The sequence below is a fragment of the Microcebus murinus genome, chromosome 14 (assembly GCF_040939455.1).
Source record: "Microcebus murinus isolate Inina chromosome 14, M.murinus_Inina_mat1.0, whole genome shotgun sequence".
Taxonomy (NCBI): Eukaryota; Metazoa; Chordata; class Mammalia; order Primates; family Cheirogaleidae; genus Microcebus; species Microcebus murinus.
Window position 1 is genome coordinate 77473802 of NC_134117.1, and position 19425 is coordinate 77493226.

Here is a 19425-nt window from a genome sequence, read left to right on the forward strand (position 1 = left end):
GATATGCATTTGCTCCGCTTGTGATGTCTGCACCCACCAGAGTGCCAACAGGCCTGGACAGCGCTTTGAAATCTTCATCTCCACCCAAGAACTCTCTCCTGAGCTCTGGCTCCTTTCTAATCTTCCCACTGTCCTAGAGCACACCGGTGGCTGGGCTAGCACGCAGCGGCAGGAGTGGAGGTGGGAATCTGGGTGGGTACAATCCCAAGGCTTATAGATGGCTGAAGCCATAGAACAGGTGGAGTGTTTTGTGCCTTGGAGAGTGCCCAGGCCCTGTGTGCCCTAGACTCTGGCTCAAATGGTCAAGACATGCCTAAGTTAGCAGCCACAGCTGAATGCTGGGTCTGCGATACAGCGAATTCCAGCCTTCATCTCTGGTACGAGCTATGCTGTGAGAGCCAGACCCGTGGCCTCCGCTGCAGGATGGAGTGAGAGCAGACCTGGTGTTTGGCTCCAGCAGTTCCCTCAGCACATTCTCCTGGACCTCCTCGGCTCTAGCTCATTCCACACTCAGCCTCACCTTTCCCTCTAGCAGACAGCTCCGCCTGGGGTTGGTTGCCACCCCACACACGTCTTGGCGCCTGCATCCCACGCCAGTCGCAGGTGCACTGAGGACCTGGGGTGAGACTGTCACAGAGGTGCAGGCCACCTGGGGGCATTCCTGCAGGATTCTTTCCTCCCCTCTGTTACCTCTCCTGTCAGTGGCAGCCCACACGCCTGCCTTGGGTAGTCTTGGGTTCTGTGGCCTCAAGTCTTGTGTCTGTGCACACCAGGCCGGGCTCCTGCCTCAGATGAGGATGGGGCCGGCTCCCCGCTCCTTGCAGGTGGAGCTCACGCTGCCTGGGGCATGGAGTGGGCCTGTCTACACCTCATGTGATTGTGCCAATGACATTTCACTGGTCTCCTTACTGGAATCTTGGGTGTGCCTCTGAGGAGAGGGACAGCCATCTGCCAGTCTGGCTCCCCAGGGTGCAATGCTCACTTCAGAGCGTAGGCACTGCCCCTGGTTGTGCACCTGGACATGCTGCGTGCTGGCCATAGACACCCCGGCGGGACCGCCTGGCTCTGAATCTGGACTCACCCAGCAACCCGGGAACCTTGAGCAGTTTAGAGCGTGTGTGCTGATCTGTGAAGTGGGCATGACCACTGGACCCACAGCACAGGGCTGACGTGAAGACGCAACGAGATGGTGAAAATTAGTTCACACTTCCTGGGTTCTGCTCTCGAAGGACCAAATCTCAGCCACCACACTGCTGCCTCCCAAAGCCACGTATGGACTATGTCCTTTGCTCTCTTGTTTAATACCTCTGGCTTGGAAAGGCATTACTATTTCTTTTGTTTGCTTTGATTCTTTTTTTTTTTAACACGCACTTTAGAGAACTATACATTCTCTTTTTATAATATGTCTAAGTAAGTATGGTGGACAGCAAACCTGTGGAGCTCAAAACTGACATTCACCTCCAAGGCGTGTTGGTTGTAACAGGTGGATAGGGACCATGGCAGGCTTGTCTCTCCTGATTTGGATGTACAGAGGCTCACTGAGGAGCATCTGTTGAACGTAGCTTTGTGAACACACAACCTCGACCTCCTTGGTGGCCATGGTTATATGTGCAGTGATGTTGTGAGCAGAGAGTTTGTTTTACCTGTTATGCCTCTGTTGAATAAAAAATGAGCACTTATCTCAAAGTGAGAAGAGGAAGTCTGCCCCTGATAATTTGTAATTCTCTCTCTTGGGTAAATAGATTCCTCATAGTGCAACTCTGGAACTGCAGTCACATTTTTTAGCTCTAAGGTGACATTAGCATAAACATTCCATGTCCTGGTTATTGGTCTGTTGCTGTGATGATGGTATTACCCAGTTGAACTTTTGACATTGGAGAACTTGCAGTGGCTGCAATTGCATTTTTCTTTTATTCCTACAACTTAATTTAAGTTGCATCCAACTTTGTTCTCTATGAAAACGTGTTGTTTTGCAGGACACACCTCTCTCGCTCTCTCCCTCTATCTCTCTCTCTGTCTGTTGGTAGGAATGTTAACTTCTAGCTTGAATCATGGAAATACACCTAAAAATGAAATACTCAGAAGCTAGCCATTGGGAGCTTGAAACATATTGTGTTCCAAAGAGATGCACAATGCCTGAATTTCTTGGGGCTGACTTTTCTAGTTTTAGTCAAATCAAGTAATCCCTGCTCCATGGATCTGCTTTCATAATCATCCCTCCACACTGGGGAGGAAGGGCTGGCATCAGGGGCCATTGATCCAGCCCGGAGGCGGCTGTCTGCCCTCGCAGCGCCTCACCGTTGGCAGGAGAGGCGGGCGGTGGATGCTGGACGTGCCATTGCAATCTCTGATGCTTGCGACTTGCACACTCGCTTTGTGACTGGAGTCTGGAAGTTTCGTCACTGCATTGGAATAGTGGTCTGTGTGATAGTCTTTTCCTAGTTCGTCTGAGGGGAAGTCGTGCTGGCGAGGATTGGATCTGGCCCAGCGGCCATCAGTGAGCACTTGCATTCAAGACTAAAAGACTGGAAAGTTCCTTAAGGACAGAGAAAAGGTAATTATTGTGCCACTAACCCTACTAGAATGACTGAGGGAAAGCAGCAACTGCTGACGAGGATGCAGAGCAGCTGAAGCTCGCAGGCTTCGCAGGTGGAGGACAAAGTGGGGCCCTCGCGCAGGACAGCCCGGCAGTTTCTTACGAAGTTAAACGTGCAGTTGCCATGTGGCCAGCAAACTGCTCCCGCGTAGGTGCTCTGGAAGAATGAAGCATCACACAGAAACCTCTACACAAATGTCCATCACAGCTTTATTCGTGATCTCCAAAACTTGAAGCAACCCACGCAGGGTTCAGCAGGTGAACGTGGAACCCCATGGAACACTCTCAGCAACAAAGAGGCACACGCTGTCGACGCATGCAGCAGCATGGCTGGATCTCGAGAGAATTATGCCGAGTAAAACAGCCAAGCGCGCCGTGTGGCTCTTTGTCTATGCCCTCGTCTGAGAGACAAAGCCGCAGTGGCGGAAAGCAGATTCACGGTGGCCTGGGTCAGGGCTGGAGGTGAGCGTGACTGCAGCGGGGTGGCGTGCTGGGGCCGCGGGCCGGGCCTGTGTCCTGATTGTGGTGGTGGCTATTGAAACCTGCACGAGCATTAACAGGCGTAAAACTGCACACCTAAAAAGTCAGTCTTACCCCGTGTTATTTTAAAAAATAAAAAAGTATATATTTTGAAGAAAACCTCCTTTATGTCATGGGAAGACATAGCAGGAGGCGTGAGTAGAACTGAGTTCCTAGGACTGAGTGTGCACACGTGTGTGGCACGTGTCTGTGAACAGGCCTCAGCACGGCAGGCCTCACACTTATTTGAGGACGTAGCTTGGGAGCATGCTTAGAACGTCCTTAGATTTTATGATATACATAAATTGATTCATAACCATTCATTGTAAAATTCCTTCCTTTGCTGATCAGTGAGCAGTTCCGTGGTGATGGTCATGGCGATTAGAGAAAGGCAGAATCCCAGCAGCTCTGAGAACAATGCCAGAGGATGTCACAGGAGCAGTGTGTGGAGCAGGGTGTGGCCATTGCGGTGCCAGGGGGTCACACAGGGCCTGGCCGGGTTCTGAAGACTAGAGGTGCCCCCGCGTGCGAGGGGAGCGAATTCTGTGCGGAGGTTCGCCCCTTAAACAGAAGCCCACACTCCCCTCGAGGTTCGGGAAGTTTCAGAGGGGAGCTGGAAGGGAGGCTGGGAGCTACCACGGGGCTGCTTTGCATCCGTAGCATGGTCCTGGTGCTTTCAGCAGTCACAGGATGTCCAGGGTAGAGAAACACCTTCCCTTGGGGTTTTGCGACCTGCTGCATTTGCTGCTAGAGAACCTCTCTGATGTTCCAAATAACGGTCAAAAAGACCCTCGAGGCAGGTATTGGCAGGTTCCTCTGCCGGGAAGGAACAAACTCTGGCCCCGTCCTGCCCTTGCTCACACCCACACCCTGAGCTCGGCCTCCCCACCGCCCGGTGGCCGGGCCCCTCCTCCTCCTCCTCCTCCTCCACAGCAGCAGGCGGCTGCGGCCATTGCCGAGAGCCGCTCGGAGGTTACGTGCCACCGCTCCCCACCACCGTCACTTCTGCTCAGCCCAGGAGTGGGAGTCCCCCAGACCTTGGTTTAAGTATTTCACTTGCTCTGAAACACAGTGGCATCTATTTGTCTTTTAGAACAGATCTCTGGGCATAGGCCAGGCTCACTGCCAGTACATGAGGTGCCTTCATGTAGGTTTAGGAAAGGTGGCCCTTCTTAATAGACAATTACAGAGGAGCTCCCCATTGCCATGGGAACAACTCTGCACCCCATAGAACATCTTGGCAGAGCTGAGCATGGGGTGAATTTCAAGAAGGTGTCACTGAGGAGTCACCTAAACCTGGTGACCCCAGGTATGGCCAGGGCCAGCAGTTCACTGAGGCCACAGACACCAGGCCCCTCTTTCTTCTCCGCATCTTGGGCAGGCTGGCCTTGTTTTTCATTCTTGTTGCCCCATGGTCTTAAGAACTAGTTCATTTGTTTTTTGTTGGAAGAAACAAGAGACCTTACCCAAGGAGGTCTGAGCACGTGGTGCAGTTGCTTCCTGGGCCGGGAACTCCGTGCCGTGGGCTTTTTCTGTCTTTTAGCCAACGTGTCCCACACCTCAGACCCATCTCTTCTGGAGTGTGGCTGCTTCTGTGTCCTGTTGGCTTGCTCTCACACCCCCAGCACGAGGGGCGCAACAGAAGAGACGTGGCCCCACGGGGGCTGTGGAGTGGCAGCTGGGCCCAGGGCCAGGGCAAAACACGCTGGCTTAGCACAGTTGACCCTCCTGGCTGGGAGCCTCCCTGTGCTAGCTGTGATGAGGAGGGTGACGGTGGCTGTGTCCCGCGTCCGGGCCAGTTCAGGGGCGGCTGCCCTGCAGCAGGCCTGTGTGTGGCTGCCCTGGCGCCGGCACCTCTCTCGCCACCTCCCTCCCGGCCTCCGCGAGCCGCCCCTCTCCTGAATGCTGGTGGCGGGCGTGGTGGACACAGCTAGGCCCGTGTCAGCCTAGGTCACGGCCAAGGCCCAGCCACGAAGGCAGGCCGCTGGGTGGGTGGTAGGTGGTGTGCGTGTTGGGCGGTGTCCTGGAACCCCTCTGCCCCAGCCCTGCCCCCACGGAACCGCATCAATGCGCCAGCCCTCGGTCCCTGCCTGCCCTGGCAGGGCGCTCCCCTACGCCGATGGTCGCTGTCTTGCGCCCGCCGCTTCACGCACTCCGTCTTCTCTCCCCAAGGGGGCCTCTTTTCCGTCTTCCGATCTCTTCTGTCTGCACCTTGACTAACGACCGGTCTGCTAGGGCTGCCCTGAGGAGACACCGCGACGGGCTCACACGGCAGAAATGAATGTCGCACAGCCAGGGCAGGACGCCCGAGAGCAAGGTGTCACGGGCTGGTTTCTCCTGGTGCCTCTCTGCTTGGCTTGTAGGCGGTCACCTGCTCCTGTGTCCTCACATGGTCTTCCCTCTGTGCGTGTCCGTGCCCTAACCTCCTCTTCTCATCAGGGTGCCAGTCGTATCGGCTTAGGACTCACCCTAACGGCCCCGTTGTGACTCATCAGCTTTCTGAAGGCCTTGTCTCCAATGCAGTCACGTGCTGGGCCACTGCGGTTAGGGCTTCAGCGTAGGCATTGGGGAGGGGCCATAATTCCGCCCATGAGGACTAATTTCCTAGAATCTGTTCCTTACCTGTCAAAAGATATCTAGGCTACACAATTCACATAGTTCTTGTGAAGTTTCGAAGCACTCAGAGCATGGGCGCGGGGAGGGTTGACTCCAGAGAGGAGACGCTGCCGGAACACCCAGTCCTCAGCCTCGGTGTCCGGCGTCTTGTGGGGCAGGCTCTGGCCACGATGTTCGCGTGCCTCCAACGGAGTATTAATGGTGTCATCACCCCTGAGCACCAGCGATGGGGCGGGCCCCAGGTCACACAGCTGACGTGTGAACTGAAGTCCGAATTCCTCCCACACTGAGGGTCTGTGACCAGCTGTGGGACGGTGGCCTCGGGGCACCGTCCTTGTCGCTTCTCCATGAACACTGTCCCTTTCATTCTGCCCTGCGCTGATGCATCAGTGTCTGTCTGTACCTGATCCTCCAGCTCCTCTTGTTCATAGAATCCCCTCCAAATGTAGGAGTGGATTTTTGCTAACTGGGAGGAAATGTGTGAAAAGTGAGATTACAGGTATATAAAACAAGGGCTTTGGGGCATACGAGTAGCTGGTTGAATACCACAACTGCCAGGCAGGCCTTTACTTGAGGCCTAGACAGAAAATCTGACCAGGAGCCTCTGCAGGCTCGGCGGAGGCAGAGGAAAGTAAAACCAAACGGTCCTGGGAGAGGGGAAATGGCCAGCTTGCTATTCACATACTTAGAAAGTTCCAGGGCCTTTTCTAAGGGACCTACCAGGGCATTCCAGCACTTGGCCCACCTCTGCTGCGTGCCTGCTTTCCAGCGAAAATCTGGATATGAATGTAAGGCTCGGGTCTGAGGATCTGAAGTTGTGGCAAGAGAGTTTGCGAGCAGACGGTCAACATTATTGAAGTCTATACTCTTGGCCTTAATGCCTGAATCCGTCTATACTTCCTGCACTCCCAGGAGTCAGTGGGGGCTTGAAGAGGGTCATTTTGAGGGCCGCTGCTGTCAGAGAATAAGCAGAAGTGCTTCCTGGCTCATCTCCAGAGACCACTCACCCTCCTGCAGTTCTTGAACTGCCGTAGACACAGGAGTGATTCCTCAGCTTAAATCCTGATTAGTGATTGGGTTTGTCTAGTCCAGGATGGAGTGAAATTGTATTGTCTGAAGTAAAAGTGTGGCCCTCACCTGGCTCTGCCCCATTGCAGCCACCTGGCTCAGCCCCTGCATCCTGCTCCTGGCTCCTGGTTTTACTACCAGTTCTGTAGTCTCCTCTGGTCTCACTGACATGCCAAGGATTTTCTCTAAGCTACTTCTCAGATGCACCTGAGCTTTCCACTGAAATGTCAGTGCGAAGAAAGGTGTCTTGGTGAAAACCAGTAAGGAGTATACATTTGCCCCCTTTCATTGGCCATTAGGAATTTATTTCCAGTTAAACATGCTGGGAAATGTAATTAAGCACATGGTTGATGGTGACAGCCAAGTGTGCATGCCAGAAAAACAATAGGTTCTTTAAAGATGCCAAGGATGGATATTATGCATCTTCTCTTGGAAACTGTATATACTTCACAATTCCGAGCCTCCTGTGTGCTGCCTCACATCTTCAATCAAATTATTATATTCCAGAAATGTGCATAAGGGAAATGATTGTACACATTTTATGGTGGGTTGTTGCTTGTAGCAGTAATTGAAGTACCTTTTCCACTTATGAAAGTACTAATTTTATTTGTTTTTATTGCTTTTCTAGATGCAATTATTTATTTAGTGTGCTTTGGCTTTATTAAATTATGTTTACTATAGGAACATCATAAAAATGTATGAAAACAACACATCAGCCAAGCCAGCCTGGTGACCTGTATTGAGAAAGCTAGTGTTATTTTTCATATCCAAACGTAATGGAATAACTTAAGAATAAACAGATAATCTACACTAGAAAACAATGCAATTTCAAAGTAATGTAATAAAACACCTGGACAATATGATTTCATAAATCTTGGTTCTAAAATTTACATGAGTTGGGTTTTGCGTGCTTATTTGAGGACACATGGCATTTCTAAATGGAATCATTATAACAGGAAATGTGATTAAACCAAAAGGCAAGGATGTAAACAGAGTTTTTATTGCCTGGTAAGATATAGATGACTAAGGAGCAATGTAAACACTTTTGGTGTCAAAAGACAAGCAGAAGATTCTGATTCCTACAAATGTCCTGAACTTTGAAATTGAAAAACACTAGATGGTTTGTGCAGATCAGGTGGCAGTCACCCGGCCCAGAGGTGCTGGCTTCAAGGAGTTCTTTATACACTCTGTCTCTTGCTTCCTGTCCCTTTTCCGGTGCTTTATTTCAAAAGAAAAGAGGCATTTTACTTTTGGCATTCTAACTTAAACTGAATGTAAACAGTTTATTTGTTCTGAATTTCCACAAGATAACCAAGATGTAGGCACAATTTTTTTTTTAAAAAAAGCAAAAATTAAAACAACAAAAAACCAAAGCAACAAAGAAAAAACCCTAAGTCTAACACCCCAGATCATAGACAGCAGGACTGCTTAAACGAAACTGCCTGTAGATTAATGACCAACTTTTGTTTTTCTAATTATAAATTAAAATTAATTAATGTATTGTTTAGGTACACGTGCCTACTACAAAATTCAAGATATGAGCACATGTACACAGTAGAGGGCAGGTCTCCCTCCAGCCAGCCAGGTCATTTCCCTGGAGGGGCCATGGTTAATGGAGTCTCCATTTTCTAAATGGATTCCAGAGGTTCCCAGAGTTTTCTAAGTATGTGAAATAGCATACATACATTTACTCACATACTCACATGTACAAATATTTGCACAAATGATAGTGAAACATACAGTACACATACAGCTCTGTCATCCTTCTTAAAGACTGTACCATGTATTCCATTGAGCGAATGCCCTAGTCTCCTCCCGATGTCTGTTCCAGTGCTTCCAGTTTTTTGCTTGTACCAAGAAACACTCCTACCACCAGCACATGAGGGGACCTGGGTTTTTGTCAACCTTTTTTTTTTTTTTTAATGTTTGGCAACTTGAAAGACAAAAATTGATGTTTATGTGTGGTTTTAAGTCACAGTTCTCTGATCCTGAGAGATTGAGTCTCATTTCATCTGTGGCAGAGCCACTTGCGTTTCCTTCCTGTGAACTAGCCGGTCCTGTCTGTTGTCCTTTGCTTAATTTTCTAATGGATTGTTGGTCATTATCTTGTTAGATTGTAAAGCTCTTTACTATGAGCTGCAAACATTTTCCCTATTTTTTTCAATTGTCTTCTGGTTAAAATACTATATTTAGAGAATATTTTGCCGTATGTAGCATAAAAATGTCCACATCATTTTTCTATTGCTTCTGGATTTTGTGTTATACTTTAAAACTATAGTATTACATAAATATTTATTTAAAAATCTGAGATTATTTTAAAAATGCCCCACACGTTTTTCTAGTACTTTCATGGGTTTATTTTCCACATTAAAATTTTTAATTCATGTGGCATTTTCCTGAGTGTAATAAATGATATAAGGATGTGATTTAATTTTTTTCTCAAATGGCTGTCCAAGTATCCAAATAGCATTTATTGAAAAATTATAGTTAGATTAATTGTTAATTTCTGGACTTTCTCTCCCGTCCCACTGGTATACGTATCTATTCATCTGTCAGTACCACAGGATTTACATTATTTCAGCTTTATGTGTTTACTATCACTAGAGTTGGATCACCAGTTATTCTTTATTTTAATAGTTCCTTAATCACATTAAGAAAATATATATCTGTGACTATTCAAAAAATGTGTTTTTAATTTTATTAAATGCCTTCCCAGAATCTATAAGGATAATTATGTGGTTTTTCTCTTTTGATCTATTACTATTATAATTTTGTTCTTAATATTGAGCCATCTTTGCATTCTTGGAATAAAATCAACTTGAATATGATTATCAATCTTTTAATGTACTTCTTCATTCTCTGAATAAATTTGACTTGACATTTACATAAATAAATGATGTTATTTGAAATATGTGAGGTCTTTCTTCCTTTTTCATGCTCTGAACCAGCTCAATTGCATTAAGATTATCTCTTCCTTAAGGAATTGCTTTTAGAAATTTTCCTATGAAACTGCTGGCCTGATGCGTTCGAGAGAGAACTTTTTAACCTTCCTTCCCTTCCCTCCCTCCCTCCTTCCTCCTTCCCTTCCTTCTTTCCTCTCCTTCTCTCTCTCTATTTCTGTTTTTTATGATGGCAATTAGTACATTCAAATTTCCTGGAGATATTGTTTATAATTTATATTTTCTAGAACATTACCCAATTTATCTTATATTTCAAAATGTTTTCAATAATTTGAGAATGTTATTCTTCTTAAAATTAAAAAAAAAATTCTTCATTTACATTATATCCCTTTCTTCATTTTCCATTTTATTCACTTATGCCTTTTCCCTTTTTCTCTTGATTAATTTATTTTTCAGTTTATTTATCTGGTTGGTGTTTTCCAAGCACCGGCTTTTAGATACTCTGCTGTTTTTCTGTTTTCTGACTCATGCAGCCTGGTTTTATTTTTACTGGGCTCTTCCTTCTGCTTTTCTTTCATTTATTTTTTTCTTCTTTTTCCAACTTTCTGAGTTGGAGGCTTGATCCGTGTAATTCATGTGTCATAGGTATTTAAGGCTGTTGTTTTTTTTTCTCTGAGCACTTTGACCATATTCTTTAGGCTCTGGAAAGGCATATCTTCTTAGCCTTGTTTCAAAGATACTCTGAAAGTTTAGTTTTATACAGGTTAAGTCATTTACAAAAATTTCTAGGTGGTAGCATTCTAGCTTTCTTATTAATTTCTAGGATTTTTTTGTTTCTATCTCCATCTTTGTATTTCCCTTTTGATCAGAGACTGTTAGTTACATTAGTTTTACTTTTCAGCATTAAAATTTTCTATGTGGCCTGGCGTTTAATCATTTTTTTGGTGGGTGTTCCATGTCAACTTGAAAATAAATCGTAGTGTCTCTTTGCAGGGCATAGTGTTCTATATAAGACAACGGGACCCACCTTATTAACTATGTTATTGGGTTTTATATGTCTTTTTAAATTTTTGTCCACTTGTTCCCTTTGAATCCCTAAAATGCTGTGAAATGACATGCTTGACAAATAAGTGTGTGATGTAGAACTCTCTGTGGTCAGCTAGAATTGTGTTGTGTTTTTTTCTTTTACAGCCAAAGATAGCCGAGGAAAACTTGACCTACGCTGAGTTGGAGCTGATCAAACCCCACCAGGTGGCCAAAGGCCTCCCCACCAGCACGGTGTATGCCCAGATCCTCTTCGAGGAGCACAAGCTGTAACCTCACCTCCTCCTCTGTGGTTCTGTTGAACACTAGCCACCCAGGATTTATGGAACTTTGGAGACAAGGGCCTTATTTTTGTGTTTTCACTTGTGCCTTTTGAGTGGTGGGGTGCCCCTTTCCAGGGGCATCCCGGGTGCCTTCACCAAGAGGTACGAGGCTGTTCCCCACAAAGGAGCGGGGGCCACAGCCCTTGCACAAATGTCCCCGGGCGAAGTGTTTCTGGGCCCGAGCCCTGCGGCACCAGGACTCTGATTCTGAGGGCGCCCAAGGAGATTTTCTGCTGAGCCAAATCCCTTCACCTTTTCTTCTTCTTTCTGTGGGTTTTACCTTTTAAATATCTTCTCTAAATCATAATTGTACTCTTCTGCCCTTCCTGCATCTGTGGTAGAAGCTCGAAGTGTACAGCTAGAGCAAGCGTCGCTGCAGGCCCAGTGTGAGGGGCAGACACGTGGCGGCTGGTTTCCCAAGCACCAGCTAACATTGCTAGGGCCCGGACCGCAGCAGACTGCCGGCCGCACACAGCCGCTCAGGGTGGGTGGCATCTCTTGTTTTAAATAGGTGCACTGACCCCGGAGATGTAAGGACAGAGGCCAGATTGTGGGGAAGCCCGAGGTCTGTCTCCGAATGCCACGTGTGTGGCTGCCCACCGTGATGTCCTGAGGCCTCAGGACAAGCAGAACACCCTTCTAGAGGGCTGCATCCTTTCGGCAGTGTGGCCCCATACTGATGTAGACACATTCTTCAAGAGTTCTTACTCTTTTCTAGAGGAGCAGAGGCCTTGGTCAGCCATTGGCACCTGGAGCAGGTGGGTCCCTCACGGTGTGCGAGCTCAGGTAGCGCTAGCCGAATGCCCGCTCTCTGAGAACCAAGGCTGCTGCCAGGCCCCCTCGGGGCAGGGGAGCGGGAAGTGCGAGCCGAGGTGGGGACATGTCTTCTGGAGACTCTGCTCTTGCCCAGTGCCTTGCCCTTCACAGCCTTGGACGTGGGTCCTGGTGGGTTTGGGTGGGGCCGGGACACGTGTGGAAAGAGCTCTGTGGACCTGTATGACACCCATGAATCGCACTCACTGGGGCTGGATCCATTCTGGAAGCGTCATCCTGTCCCCCGTGTTGATAAGGACATTCCTTGACATGTGAGTGTGTTCTGGGTGGCTGTTCACTGCACCCTATAGAAACCGTTTGGCTATGTATTGGACCATGTATATGCAACAAATGAACTGTTTTAAACACAGCTTGGGTGTGAGTCGGAACCTTGTGTACAGCCACGTTACCTTGGTCTGCTTTCGTATCCCCTGATGGCCTCAGGCTCCGTGTGTGTGAAGGTGACCTAACTGCTCATAGAATTATTGAGGGTAAAATGGGATGAGGAATATTGCCAGGTTTTAGAAACTATAGACTGCCCCACAAATGCTCTGTGTTGACATCATGCTAACGCCAGTCTGCACTACCAAAATGGACATTTCTTTGCTGTTTAAGGCTCTCATTGCAATCGGCTTAAAAAGCCAAGCGTTTGTCCACAAACTCAGCCCTGAAGCAGTGCTCCCAAAGACTCAGCACAGCTTATGAGGCCTCTCCGTTTTTACTGGAAAGGTTCCAAATTGGAAGCAGATATTGATTTCCTAGAGGCAGATGCGGCCCGCCTGCAGAGTGGAGGTCCGTCCCGGACGACACCCGCCTCTCACCCCCCCTCCGCTAGATCTCAAAGGTGTGAATAAACCACATGGCTTTTGAGGAAGCATTTGGAAAACTCTCCAGAACTTCCCTGAGCATTTCTCTGGGAGGGGAGGATGTAGGTTTAGTGCACAGTTCATAACATGATGATCCCAGGGATGTTTCTGTTCTGCCATGGCAATGTGCCGCTGATGGTCGTGCAGTGTTTTGAGGGCAGAGGGCGATTTCCTAATTTGCACAAAGAGCCATATGGGTTAATGGGGCCTGGGGGTGCCAAGAGGGAGGGAGAGTGGGGTACACAAAGGTGAGATGGTGGGGAGAGGGCAACAGGGCAAGAGGCAGTACCTTCCAAGGCCTATGAGCCTCTGCAGAATGGAAATTAAATTAGGACACCCTCAACCCACCCTCCTTGAATCCATGGAGAGCTTAGGGCCATCATGTATGAAATGAACACATTCCACTAAGAAAATACATACTTTGAGGAGTTTAACCCATCATGGTTGTAGATTCATTTCACCTTTCTCCCAAACTCTGGTCACAGCTGCATGGATCCACACTAAGTTGTGCCATAGGGACCTGCTGGCCACCCCCATCCTGAAAATGCCACCCAAGGGAATCATGGGAGCCGTGGACAGCATCCATGCAGGGCTTGTCCCACTGTGAGCTCCGGAGCAAACCCTCCAAGCACTGCTCCAGACGGGAAGCAGCGCATGGCCTGTACCTGGTGCTTGTCGAAGGAGATAAACCCTAACACCGCCGCCACAGGAAGCTTGAGAAGTGTGCCTGCTCATCCCTTCTCTGTCAAAGAGACCACTAGCCACCCACTGGCGTTTCTAAAGTTGAGCAAGGAAAAACATATCCCTGAAATGGAAACTAGGAAAATTCCTTCAATTTGGTTTTACTATAAGGCGTCCATGGGAGCAGCTATCAATATATGAGTAGTTTCCAAAATGGACACTTGCCTTTATGTTTAAATGAAGTTAAAACAAATGCCAACCCATTGCACAAAATGCGGGGCTCCCTAGAGGCAGAGAGCGGTGCCGGCAGATCGGGTGGTGAATTTTGGCCCTGGCTGTGGCTGGCACGGAGTCATCTCGGGAAGCAAGAAGCGGTAGCGGGCGTCCGCCTGGGTGGAACTGCCTGGCCCCGGCAGAGCCCCAAGCCTGGACTGGGGCAGCAGAGGGAAGAGGAGGTGGCTGGGTGCCTCCAGGGTCCCTCTTCGCTATAGCATGGTGACCGTTAGCTCACAGGGAACACAAGAAAAAGCCGGACCTTCACCGCCCGCTCCTCACAGGAGAGAAAGCGACCGGCACCGCGTACTCTTGAATGCATGTGAACACACGAGTATGTGGGTCGGCTCGCAATCCACAGCCCAAAGACTCAGGTCCTTGTGCGTCACTCGACCTCTGACATGCATGACTGTAACCGGGGTGGGTGGAGAATGGGGCTACACCCCAAGCCACACACATGGCTCGAAGCCTGTACGTGGCCTTCTGGGCTAAGCACAGTCCCTGGGAGAGACTGTCTTTCCCTTGGGTGGTGAAGCTGGGACGCACAAGTTAGATCTGCCTACACGAGGTCTCCCGCTGAGCGGAGAAGCCTTGGGAAACAACAGAGACACAGAGTGAGAGGCAGGGAGGAGAATATTCTAGAATCACAGGATCCCACGCCCCTAAAATCCCCCAGGCTCTTCTCTTCCCTTCAGATCTTCTTTTAATCCCATAAATGACCTCATTATCCTACTATTTAAATCCTGGTTTTGCTCAAGCTGGGTTACAACGGGAAGAATTAGAATACAGCATGCATCAAAGTTGTTTCCCAGCACAGGAGAAAAAAACTTACTCTGGATGTCATCACCCAGGGAGCCCCCGGGACACACCCAGCGGCTATACTTGCGACCCTGGGCTCCTGCTGTGCTCTGTGCCCTGCTGCCTGAGCGGCCCCTCCCTCCGCTCTGACGCTGGCAGCAGCAGGGGAAGGGCACAGGTGAGCTGCGAGCCATGCCAAGTCTAGTCGGAGGGAGCTGTTCTGTGTCGGCTCCGGTGCTTGGGCTTCCGCGTGGAGCTGGTGTCTTTCCAGGTCCCCTGGCTCGGGAGAGAGGTCAGAGACAGGTTGGGATTCATGCAAATTACCGTCCAGGTGGTTTATGCCAGACATTCGAGTGGTGATGGGGCCCTTTGCTAACAGGCACACTCCTGTCCGTGCCAGCCTGACCACTGACAGCACATGACTGGCTGGAAGAGATGTTGGTGAGGTCATTCATCTAGGGTTTGGGATTTCCTCCGTTAACAGATCTGGGTGTGCAGTGGCACACTGTTTCCTTGCCCTCCCCGACCCCCAGCCCTGGAGGCTTCTTGCCACCGTCTTCCTGGTCCCACTGTGGCTGCAACTGCACTGCTCGTGTTCGATGGCGCCATCTGGTGGCCATCGCTGAGAACTTGCAGACCTTCCTGGCTTCCACTGGTCCTTCCTCGCAGGGACCTCTCGTCCCCCTCCTTCACAGGTCAGCTACCTCTGCCTCTCCTCTGCGTCCCACACATTCTCTTCCTGGTGCAGCCTCGGTCCCGATCTCTCTCTTCTCATTCTATGCTCTCCCTTTCCCTCTCTCCCAGTCCCTCTGTTCCATTTGCAAGTAAATGATGTATGTCCTCTGCCATAGACGGGCTGTGAACTAACCGGGCGTTTCCAGCCGTTCTCACTAGCGTGGGCGCCAGAGATTCCCAGGATGAGATTCCCAGGAAGGGCTCAGAGTCTGGAGCTTCGTCTGCTAGGGTGCAGTTTGATTTCTTCTGCTGCAGTCATGGCTTTTCTCACTCAGTAGCACAAGCATTGTCTTTAGAGTCTGAAGATCTGACCCAAAACATGGCTCTGCTTTTTTATTGCTTTGTGTCTTCGAGAAGCCCTTTGAGCTCTCTGATCTGCAGTTTCCTCCTTTGAAAAGTGGCCTGGCCAACAGGATTTAAAGAGTCACCTTCCTGTGCAGAAGAAGTCTGCCTTCGGGGGAGGGCAGGGTTGAGCTCCTGGTCCCAAGCCCTGGCCATGGGCCCCAGAAGATGGCAGAGGTGGGTGAGGGTGCTGCAGGCAGGGACAGGCTTGTGAGGGCTGCACCCCAGCAAGCCGCCCAAAGGCCCTGGCCCAGGTGTGGTCATGCTCATTAGCTTGTTCTCAGCGTGGCCTGGGGATGACACTCTGCTGACAGTATCTGGCCGTGTGAATACAAGCAGCACCATGCCCCGTGCAGAGGCCACAAGGGGCAGCTGTCTTTGCCCAGGACCTTCCCTGACCCCTGACAGTCGGTCCCCAGCTCCTGACATTTGCTTCCCTGCCAGGTTTTTCTCCATCAGACTGCTCTTCCTCGGGGAACAAAGTAATTAAATGGTGGCTTTCCCCTCTCCTGGGGACAGCAAGCCCCACTGGGGCAGCCCTGTCTGCTGGGTCCCCGCAGTCTCCCTGCTGCCAGGCACGGAGCGACCATCCTGTTGCTTCTCACACTTGGGAATGCAGCACGCCATGGAGAAGGGCTGTGAAGGTGCTTTGAAAACTAAAACCACACAACCCATGTGGAAAGGATTTTCTTTTTTTCCTGTAGATTTTGTTTCTCCCTAAAGGCATCCAAACCCTCCGCCCCAAACCACATTGTCCAGAGCTTCCACAACTCAGCACAAAGAAACTGCTATATTCATCCTATTGGCAACGCCTCTGCCAGTTTCCATCAAAGACCAGCCTGAAATAAACATGCCGTCTGGGGTGGTGACGCGGCTGAGGTGGCTGGCGGTGCCCTCTGCTGTGGTCAGGCCGGACAGCCTGGATGGGACCCTGGCGTCCACACCTCACGGGCCGGCAGAGGCCCCTCCTCTGCAGGACAAGAAGGGGCTGGTGCATTTTCCCAGAGAAGCGCTGGACCGCTATGGCCCAGGGCCGGCCCCGGGCCACCACTCAGACTCAGCCCGCAGAGCTGGGAAGACCCAGTGGAGGTCTGGGGGCGGGGGAGGATGTCCTCAACATCCTAAGAAGATACCTGGCCTTCGGATGCAGATAATCTCAGGTTAATGTGTACAGGCTGGAGCCAGTTTTTTTTAACTTCAGAATATTATGGGGGTACAACCATGTTGGTTACAAATAATGCCTGTGCCTGGCTCACACCAGGTTTTTTTCTTTTTTAAGACAATATTGTATTGCCCCGGCTGTAATCCTGGCTCTGGAACAAGGCTGTGAGGGCGGCTTATGTTTGCAAGGTTGCAGAGGGTCCTCCTGGCGTCTCGTGTCTGCCCCGGATCCAGCACACGTCTGTAAGCACTCTCTCGGAGAAAGCCCCGGAGTTCTTTGCATTCCAGCCCACTCGAGTCCCTCCTAGATGTGCGCCCGAAGCAGGGGCATCTCCCATTGCCGCCTCGCCACCCCCGGCCGGCCACCCCTCGTGTTCTCAAGTCGCCTTTCAGCCTCCCATCTCACTGCAGGGGCCTCGCCCAGCCAGGCTCAGTGCTGGCGTCTCCAGACGGGCAGTGGAGCCTTAACCACGGGCAGGCAGAGTCAGGCAGACGTAGAACAGGCTGCCTTGCGTCCCGCCGTTTCAGCATTACGACAGGCCGCCGTGTGGCACCTGCAGGACTGTCCTCACTGGGATGCATGTTTCCTTATTTTTTACTTTTTGAAAATGTGTTTTATTGCGGTAAAATATATGCAATATAAAACTTACCCTTTTAATTATTTGTAAGCATGCAGTTCTGTGGTGTTAGGTGCGCTCACATTGCTGGGTGGCCTCACCACCTCCATCCCAGCATCCCGTCATCTTTCAAACCCGAAACGCCGTCCCATTGAATACTAGCGCCCCATTCTCAGCCCCTGCAGCACCGTCCCGCTTTCTGTCCCTGTGAATTGACTGCTCTAGATACCTCATGTCAGTGGAATCACTCAGGATTTGTCTTTTTGTCCCTAGCCTATTATTTCACTTGGAATAATGTCCTTGAGGCCCATCCAGCTTGTCCATGTGTCAGCATTGCCTTCCTCCTTACGGCAATTCTACTGGATGTATGAACCACATTTCGTGTGTTCCCGCGTTTGTTGGTGGATACCTGGGCTGTTTCCACCTTCTGGCTGTCTGGAAGAGTGTGGCTGTGAGCGTGGTGTGCAAGGATCTGTTCCAGTCTCTGCTTTCAAAGGACACATGTTTCCTAAGAGGCCTCTTGCCATCTACCAGCCCAGGGCTCTGCCAGAGCGAGTGCCCGATAAATATGCCCGGGCAGACTGTCGTCACAGTTCATCCCTTCCCGAGAGCAGCGGGTCCAGCGGGTCCCAAGCTGCTGCCATGAAGATGTCTTTGGAAGTCAAGGCTCTCTTGAAGGGACCTTTAGAAATTGTGATATATTAAATTAACCACAACCAAGGATAACATTTAGTACTAAATTAGATATGAAATTAGGTATCTAATTTGTAATTAAGAACATTATATTTATTTAACTCAATAATGGGGGAATGTTGAGGTGGCTGAATGAGAATTGGAGGAAAGCTGCAATGTCTGGGTTTTATAATGGAACATTCTAGTAATTATTTGAGATCTATGCCTTAGTTGGATTCTTGCAGGAATGTCGTGTGCTGTATGAGCATAGAGGAGCCGGGGCCCCGTGACAGTGACCTGCTGCGTCTAGCCATCCTGCGAGCTGGCGCTCAGCCCTCCCACTGCCTGAGCCCCATCCTGGGGCCATGGGTCCAGATCCGTCTGTCCCGATCAGCCCCGCTGAGGCCGCTCTTGTTCCTGCTCTTTGAGGGGAACCCTAAACACACGAGGAGCGGCCAGGCTGCTCAGGACAGGCTCAGGATGTGGCAGAAGGAGGCCAGGGCTGTCTGAGCTTTGAGGGCCTTGCAGGGTAGACACTGGGCGATGTTCTTAAAACATCCCGAGTCTTCCAGAATTTTCCACCTACGTTCTCACTGTTTCTTCTTAAGCTCTCTGCGTCTCAGGTTTCTCACTTATGAAATGCAGGGGTTTCCTCTGGGCTGGCGACGAGGTCTAAAGGAGCGAGGACCACAAAGGGCCAACAGCCTTCTCAGGCTGCTCTGTGCTCAGCACGTGGTGGCCAGTGCATACTCTCCCTTCCCGGGCCTGCCAGCCGCACCCCTGCAGCCTCACTGTGGATGGCAACCTTGGGCCTCAGTTTCCTCATCTGCAACGTTCTGGCGGTGATGGCTTCCGTGAAGGCTTCTGTGAGGATGAGACCAAGTTGCAGAAACACCTGCACAGGCAGGGCCCAGTCCAGGGCAGGTGCTGGATCAGCGGAGACGCCGTCCCGGGGCGGGCGCAGCTCCAGTGCCGTGGGCTGCCCCGGGTTCCGCGGGCTCCGTGTGTCTCAGTGGCTACCTCGGGCTGCAGGTGGGGGCCGAGGGGTGGGAGTCTCCCCAGCAAGCCTCTGCTCAAGCGATGCTAATTGTGCCCGAGAGAACGGCTCACTAGAGTGGAAAATAGTCCTCATATATCTAGCTGAAGATGATAATGACCTTTTAAATAACAGAAGCAATTTTATTTCAATACCTCAATTACTCTGAACTCTCAAATGTCAAAGTGCTTGGCGCTTTCAAAATAGCTTAATATAGACATTTATAGCACTTAGACACAGCTAGTTTCTTATCTAACCTAATTACGTGTTGTGCAGGAAATGGCAGCTCGCGGTCTGTGTGATCTTTCACGGCGAGCCCACGCGCGGCCGCGGCTCTGTCTGCAGCCTGCCCGCTGGGACCCTCC

The 19425-nt window shown here is 50.1% G+C and overlaps 1 protein-coding gene across 1 annotated transcript in view; it reads left to right on the top strand.

Annotated features, from left to right (window-relative positions):
* Positions 1 to 12249, top strand: part of LOC142875591 (V-set and transmembrane domain-containing protein 4) — an 89407-nt gene extending 77158 nt beyond the window's left edge. Inside the window, exon 8 of the mRNA XM_076010308.1 lies at positions 10891 to 12249. Within this exon, the coding sequence (XP_075866423.1) occupies positions 10891 to 11016 (126 nt within the window). The 3' untranslated portion in view covers positions 11017 to 12249. The remainder of the gene's footprint in view (positions 1 to 10890) is intronic.
* The last annotated feature ends 7176 nt before the right edge of the window (positions 12250 to 19425 follow it).